This window comes from Gallinula chloropus, assembly GCF_964237585.1.
Source record: "Gallinula chloropus genome assembly, chromosome: 1".
Classification (NCBI taxonomy): Eukaryota; Metazoa; Chordata; class Aves; order Gruiformes; family Rallidae; genus Gallinula; species Gallinula chloropus.
In genome coordinates, this window is record NC_140085.1 from 203,316,783 (window position 1) to 203,328,297 (window position 11,515).

Below are 11,515 nucleotides of genomic sequence, written 5' to 3' on the forward strand. Positions count from 1 at the left end.
TATGAAGAAATCCTTGTTGAGAAAAGAGAAAATGTGTATTAAGGAGTGATTTGAAGAGGAGGGCTGGACATTCCAAGTGCGAGAGCAGCAGCCAAGAAGGCTTCTGAGCTCGAGTGATTTAGTTCAGCAGAGTCTCGGTTCTGTTTTTAGTATTTTGTCCCACAAAATAAACCAGCATTTTTTTTCCACAGAAGTTTTAAATAGCTTAATTATTAGGATTGTTGTCAAATGTGTGGTGGTACTGGTTTTAAATCAAACTAAAGCCCAAGAGATATTTATGATTTAACTATAAAATGTTAGGCTTCTTTCTTGTATGGCAAAGATGTCTTTGTGAAATCGTGTGCGTGTGTCTGTATTTAAGGCTGATGGCATTCTACTTGCATCTGATGTTGAATTGCTGTCCTATCATCATCTGTTTGGGTCTTCATACTTGACAAAAAGGCATACACTATACATTTCATGAACAAATGATCAGAATCAGTATGTCTTCAAATGTTAAGTTGAACAGTAAGTCATGCTGATCTTCAGTTAGTATTCAAGGTGGAAAGTTAGTAAGGATGCTCAGTGGGTACTACCACAACCTGAAGAAAAACAGATTTTTGAAATGTTTTGTGAAGCTTGGGCATTAGGTGATGCAGGAGGAGGGAGTTTATGGTATATTTATACAGCTGCTTATGCATGCCCCTCAGTTCCTGCCAGAAAAGATGCTCTTGCTTGGGCTCCTCTCCACGGGTCACAGTTCCTGCCAGGAACCTGCTCCAGCATGGACTCTCCCTGGGCTGCAGGTGGATAGCATGCCTCACCACGGTCTTCTCCAGTGGCTACAGGGGAATCTCTGTTCCAGCGTCTGGAGCACCTCCTCCCCCTCCTTCACTGGCCTTGGCATCTTCTCACTCCTCCACTGCTGCACAGTGATTTTTTTACCCTTAATGACATTTATCACAGAGGCACCGCTGCTGTCGCTGATGGGCTCATCTTTGGGCAGCAGCAGGACCATATTGGAACCAGCTGTGTCTGACATGGGGTCAGCTCCTGCTGTCCTCTCTGAGAGGACACCCCTGCTACCAAACCCTTGCCATGTAAACTCCATACACTGGCCTACTTCCCCACCCCAGCTCAAATTCCCCACTGCAGCTTTTTGGTCCTTTTTTGCTGCACGGGCGGTAAGATGGCAGTCAGAAGGTGAAGGCACATACAGCCCCATGCCATCACTGCTTTGTTAACTGTTCTGTCAACAGGATCGTCCTGACACAGAGTTTGTTTACAGGAGGGCTTCTGTACCAGGGTTTGATTTATATTAGGGCGCTCTCTTGCCATGACACGTATGACTGAACTAGTAGTAATGCAACAGTGGGAAGCAATTGAAGAACTCCTAAAGGAGTTCCAACTGTAGCTCCTATTTATAACAGCAGTGACCTAAAAATACACTTCAGTGGTTGATTAAACACAGAGACATTAGCAGTTAGAAATATTTTTTACCCTTATAGAAGTGTGAAAGGGTAGGTCGTTATTGTTCTTATAATCATTAGGGACTGTGATACATTTCCAATGGTTTTTAGCTGTGGGTGGGCGTGAAAAATTTTAAACTATGCAGAACACAGGTAGGCATTTTTTAAAGCTGCTTAGGTATGCTCTTGTCAAATTAATTTGAATCTAAATAATACGGTTTTACTTGGAAAAGTTCTGCATAAAATAAATCCCGAGTGTCTCACACAAAGGCTTCAGGTTTTGATTAGAGTGTTTCTTGTCATACCAGTGTTTTCACAGCCCTGCTTCAAAAGCAAGCATTTATTTTAATTTCTTCAGTAATCCACCCTGATTTATTTTTTCACTTTCTTCTGTTGCAGCGGAACGTATCACTCCAGAGATGAGAGCACAGATAGTGGGCTTAGCATGAGCAGTTACAGTGTCCCCAGAACCCCCGATGACTTCCTGAACAGTGTTGATGAGATGGATACAGGTCTGTTTTTGTCTGCATCCTTAATGCATGTTTTCCAAATACTCTTGTGTCTGTGTGCAGTGAAAGCAAGCAGCTGAGAAGCTGTGATGCTTTTTGCATTGCTTGTCTAACTTCTGTGATAGAAATACTATGGTTAGATTTGTGAAAGACACAGTTGTGATCAGCTCTGTTGGGGGAGGGAGAGGGTGGGATTGCTCATAAACACCGTCACTCTTGTTCTTACATGGAATTTGAGTGTCCATTTGCTTTTTTTCAGTAATATTGTTTGTTCAGAGCTAAGATTAGTACCTTTTGCAGTGTTGGTAATACTGCTCCAAACCAATACTGAACTCAGTATTTTTTTTCTTTTAACTGTAAAAATAAAAACATGTTAAGTGACATCAAAGATCTGTAGAGATTTGGGTCAGTAGGTGAAAAGGTTGAAACAGAGGCACATTCTTTGTACATCTGCATATAGTCAAGTCACCTTTGGTATTTGTGATGGATTTCTGTGAATCATGTTGCTTGTATGATGCAAGAGATAGAGGATTAACTACAACCAGTCGTCCTGATGAATGGTGGGTTTGGTGCTTCCAGTATATTTAATGTGCGCCTTGCTTTCTGTTACAACTAGGTGACAGTATCAGCCAAAGTACCATACCATCCCATCAGAACCGTTTCCCAGACTACCTTGAAGCCATTCCAGGGACAAATGTGGACCTTGGGACACTTGAAGGAGATGGGATGAATATAGAAGGAGAAGAACTGATGCCAAGTCTGCAAGAGGCTTTGAGCTCTGACATCCTTAATGACATGGAATCTGTCTTGGCAGCCACCAAGCTAGATAAAGAGAGTTTTCTTACTTGGTTATAGGGGCCTCAGGGAGACTGAATTCTAAATCTGTGAAGGATCTAAGGAGAATAGGACACCTGTACCTGAAGTTCAGAACAAGCCGGTGTGGCACACTTTGGCTTGTGTTCAGAGAGAGTAAATGAACAAATACTCAACAAGATTCTTTCGTTTTGCTCTTCCTTGTCCATCGCTGCTGTTATATATTGCTGACTTTTTTCCACAGTTGACTCTGAAGAACAGACATCTTCTTGATCTTTTTCTATTGCTGTTGCAACTACTGTTCAAGGGGGGTGGGGAGGGATGATGAGCCTTTTTGGATGACGAATGCCATTCCTTTTGTCCTAGTGTGCGCTTGCATATCATTTTATCTACGCACTCAGATTTGAGAGTTAATTTCTGCATGTCACTGCTTGTAGTTTGCTCAGCTAGTTGTCTCCTGCCTGTGGCAAGTGGTAAAATGTGACATACTGGGGTGACAAGCCAAAAATGATGTATCTGGTCAAAAGAAGTCAATACTGATTTGGAGATACGACTTAAAGGAGGGCTGAAGACTGTTTGGCATTAAGTGTTTCTACTAGTAGCTCTTTTATTAGTCACAAAGTGCTCTTGTTCATATTTTATGTTATAGTAAATCATGAGTCATTTTACATAGAAACATATATGAACTTTGATTGTTGCCACATATTCTAGCCTAACATTTTGTTTGTCAAAAATAGTTTGACTATTGTTGTTAGTTGGTTTACCTGTAGCCGTAGGATGGGAAGTAATTATAGGTGTTCTCTTTTTTTAAATAGTGAAATCTAAAGGGTTTTTCTGATTTCACATAGTCTTATTTAAATTGGAATTGTCTGCTTTTTTATACTTAAGACATGCCTATTGTAGCCTGATAAGCTAGTGAATACATAAACCAGTATGTTTTGCCTGTAACTTTTTTATTTTTTAAAGGCTAGCTTTGAATGTAATCATTAGAATCCATGACCAGTGGCTTATTTTTCATGTTTATTCACAAGATTTTGGATTAGAGTCTGATTGCAGCAATGTGAAAAAGTCAGAATCCAAAATGTTTTATATACAATTTTAAAGTGCATTTTAAAGTAGCAGAAATCATTTTGAAATGACAGATGCATCTAATCTCTCTTCTGGTTTTCAGTTTTGATATCTAAGCAAGCTTAGATTTTAAAATCCTTAATGGGAAAAAAAAAGACTTTATGAAAAGTTTCTTTTAAGTTAGCAGGGAAAAAAATCTAAACTATTAATACCACTCTTAAGTTGCAATGAAAAGGCTAGAACACACACATACACACAAAATCCTCAAGGAAAAACTCCTAAGTGTAATAGCTGTCTATCAAATTCTGTTTGGTGAAAAATAAGCCCTGGACACTATATGTAGAAGAATGTAAAGATATGTGTTAGATGGTGACATGAGCAGGTAATGAAGTGTATATTAGTAGTAGAGCTTAGCATGGGGTAGAGGTGAATATGAATTATCTTTATTTTAACAGGAAAAGATGTATCACTAAGTTGTCTGCAGGAGTTGACACAGTTTCCAAAGAGTATTTTTAAATGAACAAAATGAGCATGAATCAAACTTTCAGTATAAGCTATGAAATTTTCTATGGGGGTTTCTGATGAAAAATAGTGTCTCCAGTTAACACCTCTATAATTAAAGGCCCATCACCATTCTCAACGTGAGCCTTAATTTTCAGGGGTGTATAACATGAGCATAAAGATACTGTAAGCGTGAAACGTGGTTTTGAAAAAAATCTCACCTAGCAGGGACTTCTCCTGGGGAGAGAGTTTTTTTGTTGTTGTCTTTTGGCTTTTTTTTTTAAAAGACATTATTTTTCAAGTTAGGAATGAATCAGCAAAACAAAATCACCCCATATTATTACGATAATTTGGATTTTTTAATGCTTCAGAAATAGTTCTGGTTTAGGGTCATGTGAAGAATGAAAACTATGAACCAAGGATCGTTTTAAAAACTGAAGCAGCAGAGGCAGAGATTTGCAATTTGCCACTACAAATGCACATTTACTACTTCACCTAAGGATATGAGTGTTTTGAAACAGACAGGATTGTAGGTGGCTTGTTACAGGATACAGGCAGGTTTTAAAATACTGAGTTTTCAAAACACATCCACAGTGATGAGTATATTCTGCTACAGCAAGAATTGAGCGATCAATAGGCCACTTATATTGTGCAATGACACAGTAGCTCCTAATGCAGTATATCGTGCCCAGGGTAGGGGTTTTGTAGCGTTTTTACAATTCCATGATGAATTCTTCTCTCTCCTTCCCTTTCAAGAAAAAAAAAAAGAACACTAAGTTGTCACGACTTGAATGGTCTGACACAAAACCACAGCAGCAAGGAAATTCGGAGTTGGTTCCGTTTCAGTTGCCTTCCCTGGTTATACCCGGGTGTGATGGCTCGCACGATGCACTGAGTGCAGGCCCCTGCCATGCTGTGCCTTGCTGCAGCAGGGAAGAGTACAGAACAGATCTCCTTTCCTTGCTTTTGTGCGTTTGTTGCAGCTTTAATATTTGAATGTTTTCTTGTTGTAGAAACACTAAACGGCTTATACTGTATTTGGGTAGCACTGCTTAAGGTAGATACTGACAAACTGGGAATTCTTGAACTGCTCTAACACTAATTATGTTTTGTGATACTTATTTTAATTGATTTTAATACATTTCCGTTCTCATTTATTAGGAAACATACCATAGAGATGCTGTACTGTTGGCAAGCAACATGAATTTGGATTATTTTTATTCTTTTTTTTTTTTCTAATTCTGCAATGCATTGTTTGATGAAGTGGTTAAAATTGTTTGAAACACTAAAGTGTTTTGGGTAGTATTTTATACTGATGTATATATATTGAAACAAATCATTGTAATAATTGTAATAGGTTTTAGTTATACATACACTACATGCAGACGGATGGGGCTGTACAGTTCCAGGCAGGGCTGCTGCCCGGGAACAGGCTGCAGTGTCCGTGAACCATATGGATCAAATGTTGTACCATTCAGTGTTGGCGCTCACCAATGCAAAAGGAGAAGAGACGATTTCAATGTAATTAACACTACATAGCTTTCACACATCTCGTAAATTAGTACTAAAGTGACCTTTTCACTGACAAGCATGTTTTGGGGTTTGTTTTTTTTTTTATACAAATTAACATGTGTGCCTGTGTAAAATAATTTGTTTTCTGTATCTTGGAAAAAAAAATACTCTCCACATTTAGAATGTTGTATGTTAGAGAACTCTTAAATGCACCCTTGTCAAAAATTATATATATTAGTTACCAATGTTATTTTTAGGTATGAGCATGACTGTAAGTTAGGTACTTAAGTACGTTCTGTTACATTATTTTTCTTTATGTAATACTTTTTCAGTTGTTTTATTTGGTATAAATATATACTTTGTGCTTAAACATCTTTGTTTGTTTTTAACGCTCAGTAGCATGTAAAGCTACCGATTCCCTTCGGTAAGATGGATGCATTGAACTGTTGGAATTCCTACTGTAGTACGTCTGTTCTCCTCCCCCTTCTCACCGCTTCGGTAGCCGTGAACTCCAGCCCTGCACACGCTGTGTGTAAGCTCACCTGAGAGACAGAGGAGTCCCGCTGAAGTCACTGCAGGCTGCGCGTTAACGTGTACGTACATCTCCGTGTGTTAGCAACAGCGAAGAGACAGTGACGCTACTGAGCCCCGTGTGCTTGGTGCAAAGTGACACTTGTAACTGCATCTGACACTACAGCGAGAGCCGGTACCGGGAGGTCTGTTCCCCGCTGTGAGAACGCACCCGCTCTTCGCGGTTCTTGCGGTGTCCAGGATCTCCCCCCGTAGCAGAGCCGTTTTTGGCTAACTCGGCGTTTATACAGCAATTTTTGGCAGACTATCAATAAAGACACGCTATTTTCATTTCCAAGTCCTGACTTATGAATTGTGAAATACGCAACGACGTACCTTGACAGTGCCTGAAGGGGTCAGGTTTTTTTTAAAAAAAAACTTGCCAGGATTGATTCATTTTGACTTGTAGCACAGCCGTTCTGAAGGGTGTGTTTTAATATAATCACAGAATGCGTGAGGTTGGAAGGGACCTTTAAAGGCCATCTAGTCCAACCCCCCCTGCAGTAAGCAGGGACATCTTCAGTAGATCAGGTCGCTCAGAGCCCCATCAAGCCTGACCTTGAATATCTCCAGGGATGGGGCCTCCACTACCTCTCTGGGCAACCTGTTCCAGTGATCCACCATCACCATATTGAAGAACGTCTTCCTAATATCCAACCTAAATCTCCCCTTTCCTAGTTCAAATAATGCAATTCATGATGCTGAAGTCATGCACTACTTGCATTAGCAGCTCCAGTTACTGCCATTCAGCACTGAAATGCCTGTGCAGTTGTGTGTTTCAGTGAAAGCACCAGGGCTCGATGCTTCTGTTTGTCTTTTCCTCCCGAGTTCCTAACTAGGAGGTGTAGTCACTCAGATCCTTAAACTTGAACCTAACGTCACACCTTGCACCGCCAGTGCCAGGGCATGGTACTGGTGTGACTCGCTGATCTCACTCTCTCCCACATACCAGGTGGTGACATTCTGGAGTAGTTGGAAGTATGAGTGGCCTTCCGAGCCAGCTGTAAGTGGAGCGTATTACAGCAGAGCAGGATATCAGGTCCAGGTGTTTGGGCTCGCTTGGCAAGTCTTTCTGAAATATGTTCAACACTTAGTTAAAAATAAAAAGTATCAGTGTCAGCAAGCCAGAAACCGTGTGCTTCCCAGGAGGCCTGGAGTCTTCCCTGTGCTGCTGCGGGAGTTACCGGGGAAAAGAGTAACTTAAAAACAGGCATTTGTCACCTCTGAATTTGGCAAAGTTTATCTGAGCTCAGGCTGCCATCTGTCCAGCACCTTGAAAAGGTTCATTTGGAGATGATATTTATTTACTGTTATCAGCATCCCTAACTTCTACGTTCTCCTGTTGAAGAGGAAAGGTGTGCGTCTTGGCCCATGTCATCACCGCCTCTTACTGCTTGCAATGGTTATCCACACCCTCTAAATCCTGATGTCATCAACATAGGAAGACAGCTGTAGTGCAAGAGAAAGCCTCTTGATGTGAAGTGGGGAAACCAACACTAAGGAAGAACCAAACTGCCTTTAGAAGTAGGGAAGGGCTTTGTGCCAACTGCCTCATCCTGTGCATCTGCCTCTTCAACAAAAAACACCAGTATGTTCTTCTCTGAATTTAAAAGCAGATTAGGCATGCTGGAGAAGCAGCACACAAACACACCGAGACCTGACAAAGCTGCCTAGTGGGTTTTGTGGAAAATTGAGGATTTTTATTTCCCCTGATGCCCACCCCTCTAAAACAGAGGTGGGAACAGTGCGTGCAGCAAATGGGGCTGTTCCTGACCGGTAGTTTCTCTACATGGGAATGAAGTGAGTAACTCTGGTTATAGTATTTTCTACGTTAAACTGGCTTGTAGCTCAACACGAGAGGGACAGTGGTTTTACTGGGCTTTCCTCTTGTTATTAGCACGCAAAACCCCAAGTCAGGAGTAGCCCAAGAGGCTTTTCCTTCAGTGTTATGCAACACCAACGTGAGAGCTCTGTAAAACCTGTAGGTTTTCAACTGAAATGCCCTTTCTCCTTCTCCCTTGCATGTTAGTTCTGAGCTACACTAGTGTTTTTTACATTCTTTAGCATAGGTACCGGTGTGAGGTTTGCTTGCCTAACAGCTACAGCCTGGGTCAGTACTGATAGCTGCTGCTGGTCCCCAAAGGAGGACAGAGCTCCTCCTCCAGAATTCAGCTGTCTCCTTGTTTGACATCTGTAAGGCAACGCAGGAGTGACAGCCCAACCCCAAACATGCTGCCCAGCCCCTGCTACAGGGTGGTTCTTTAGCAAGCACCATTTTTTGAACGATGGTGGATTCCAGTTCTGGTTTTGACTTCCCACAGACTGGGACAGTTCAGCTTTCCTGTTTCATTGCTTGGATTCCTGTGGCTGGGGGTGTACAGAGCACGGAGCCTCCCCCACACCAGTGCCCCTCAGCCTGCCAGGACTCCCAACCTGTGCTCCAACCTGATCTTAACAGAGATGTCTTGGTTTGGTTTGGGGTTTCTTTAAAGCTGGCGGTTTTATTCATGCGTAGTTTCATTGCTAGGCATGCAGATACAGTTGTCGCAGCTCTCTTGACTGACAAGTGGCCCTTTTCAGACTACACCAAGCGATATAATCCTTTCATACCCATCATCTGCTGACAAAGAGGGGGACCCGGAGGCCTCAGAGGTCCAGCTGTAGTTCTGGACTTTCAAAGTCTGATGTTACAATGAGATACTGGTGGTGTGGATGTATGACCAAACCCCAGGCCCCGCTTCTAAGAAGCACCATGGCTCAGGTGGTGGGTGGCAGAACCGCTGAGATGCCCTCTGGTTAGACCAGTGCCCTCCAGCCTGGGGACTGCAGGTGGCAAGAGGACATGGATATCCACTTAGTCCAACGAGCTGCCAGCAAAAGCAAAGCCCCTTGGGCAGCCTTATGCATCTGCACAGCAGAGATTAGGGCTGTGGCTGTTGAGAGAAGTTGTGGTATCTGCTAAAGGTGAGAACTGCTGGACCAGTTAAACCTCTGCTGCTGCTGCCTGTACCTGCCACCACCTTCACCCCACCCACGGGTGACTCTAGTGCTGCTTTAAAGCCCTGGCTTTTAGATTTACACACAATAATACGTAAAGCTCCATGGCTTCCTTCCTTAGTTTTTGTTTTTCACTTCAGATGACTCTCCTGTAAAGGTCCTGTAAAGCTCCTGTAAACAGCTTTTCAGGAGCTTTCTCGAATGTAAGATGAAAACAACCTTTTGAGCATGAAGCAATGCTCAGGGGAAGCAGAGCTTGCAAAGGGAAGTACCCCAGAGTTTTCCCAAAAAGCACAGCTGCTGTTAGGCACTGAAACACGTACCTGGTTCCAGTTCAAAACAGCAAGAGAGATGGAGATCATTCCTCTCAGCATTCTCGGCATTCTTAGTGAAGTGGCACAGGCTGAGTCCCACAGGTATTTAACTTGGTCCTTCGGGGCACTTGAATTAAATTCGGTAATATTTATTATGGTTATAGATTCCTCTTCAGAATTATCTGAACATGATACACACCAGCAGGTCACTGAGAAATAGAAAGTTCTCCCTGCAAGAATGCTAGAAAACCCCATCTGGAGTACTGTGTCCAGATCTGGGGCCCACAATACAAGAAGGATGTGGAACTGTTGGAGAGGGTTCAGAGGAGGGCCACAAGGATGATTAGAGGGCTGGAGCACCTCCCCTACAAAGAGAGGCTGAGGGAGCTGGGCTTGTTCAGCCTGGAGAAGAGAAGGCTGTGGGGGGACCTCATTGCAGCCTTCCAGTACCTGAAGGGAGGGGATTCGACTTTTTAAAAGAGCAGATAATGGCAGGACAAGGGGGAATGGACTAAAGCTAAAGGAGGGAAGGTTTAGATTAGATATTAGGGGGAAGTTTTTTACAGAAAGAGTGGTGAGGTGCTGGAACAGGCTGCACAGAGAGGTGGTGGATGCCCCGTCCCTGGAGGTGTTCAAGGCCAGGTTGGATGGGGCCCTGGTCAGCCTTGTGTAGATCCAGGCCTGGAGGTTGGTGTCCCTGCCTGTGGCAGGGGGGTTGGAGCTCTATGATCCTTGGGGTCCCTTCCAACCCAGACCATTCTATGATTCTATGATTCTATGAAAACCTGCCAGCCAAGCAGTGCTATCGGTGGGTGAGTTCCTCTTCCCTGCATGGTAGCCCTGGCTTGGGGACCGTAGCTGGTGTTAGATGAAATCCCTGAGTGCAGCATGGCTCGGGTTCCTTCCAGATGTGATCAATGCCAGTGAAGTTTACTGTTGCCATACGTGGGGTTTGCTTTGCAGTCAGCCTGAAGTTAAGGGAGTGAAGTCGTGAGGAAGCAGATCTGCACTGACCTGCGAGGCCGGAGCTCCTTGGCTGCTTCTAGGAACATTTTGCTTCAAACAAGGAGCAGGCATCTAGCAGACCTGTCTCTTTGTGGTAACTGGCTTCACATTTGCTTGCTGTTGTAGTTTTGGTTCTGGTGCAGGAGGGGGGCTGCAGGCGTGGCTTCTGCAAGAAGCAGCCAGAAGCTCCCTGCATGCCCAACGGAGCCAACATGTCTCTGGGCAGCCTGTTCCAATGCCTGACCAAGAAGTTAAGGCACTTTTTGGGTTTTAAGTGCATTTGGTGGGTTTTTTTCTAGAAACACAAAGTCAGAGGTGGGCATCACCTGCAGAGCCTCCAAAAGACCTCCTAGCAGTTTGAACCAGGAACAGGAAGTGGCCAGCAGCCAACCATGCTGGGAAGCCCATCCCCTAGCGCAGGTCTGCTCTCCTGTATCTCTGTGGTAAGCCTTAAAGCAAACGTGCTGAGTGGAGCCATATCAGTGGTTTTCCCTTTCTGGGGTATTTCACAGTCTCTGTCACTCAGTGTATCCATGGTCACAACTAAATAACACCAACCAATACAATGCCAACCTAATTAAAGTCTGTTTGGGTGTTGCTTATTTTTAAATCCTCAGTTTTTTAGGTGTGATGTAGAAGCATTTCAGTCACAAAACCAAAATGAATAATGAGAGAATGGACGTGTTACACAGCTCTGCTGCCTCCCACAGAACAAGTCTCAAGCAGTTACAGCACCCACATAGAAGTTAGTTGAGCTTTTTGGGACTAAAGGCTCCTT

The 11,515-nt window shown here is 43.3% G+C and overlaps 1 protein-coding gene across 4 annotated transcripts in view; it reads left to right on the top strand.

Annotated features, from left to right (window-relative positions):
• Positions 1–2,823, top strand: part of YAP1 (Yes1 associated transcriptional regulator) — a gene marked incomplete at its 5' end in the record, with an annotated part of 88,990 nt that extends 86,167 nt beyond the window's left edge. For all 4 annotated transcript variants that reach the window (XM_084274827.1, XM_084274828.1, XM_084274829.1 and 1 more), the window contains 2 exons: positions 1,848–1,960; positions 2,574–2,823. In XM_084274827.1, the coding sequence (XP_084130953.1) occupies positions 1,848–1,960; positions 2,574–2,812 (352 nt within the window). In that variant the 3' untranslated portion in view covers positions 2,813–2,823. The remainder of the gene's footprint in view (positions 1–1,847; positions 1,961–2,573) is intronic.
• Positions 2,824–11,515: the final 8,692 nt, after the last annotated feature.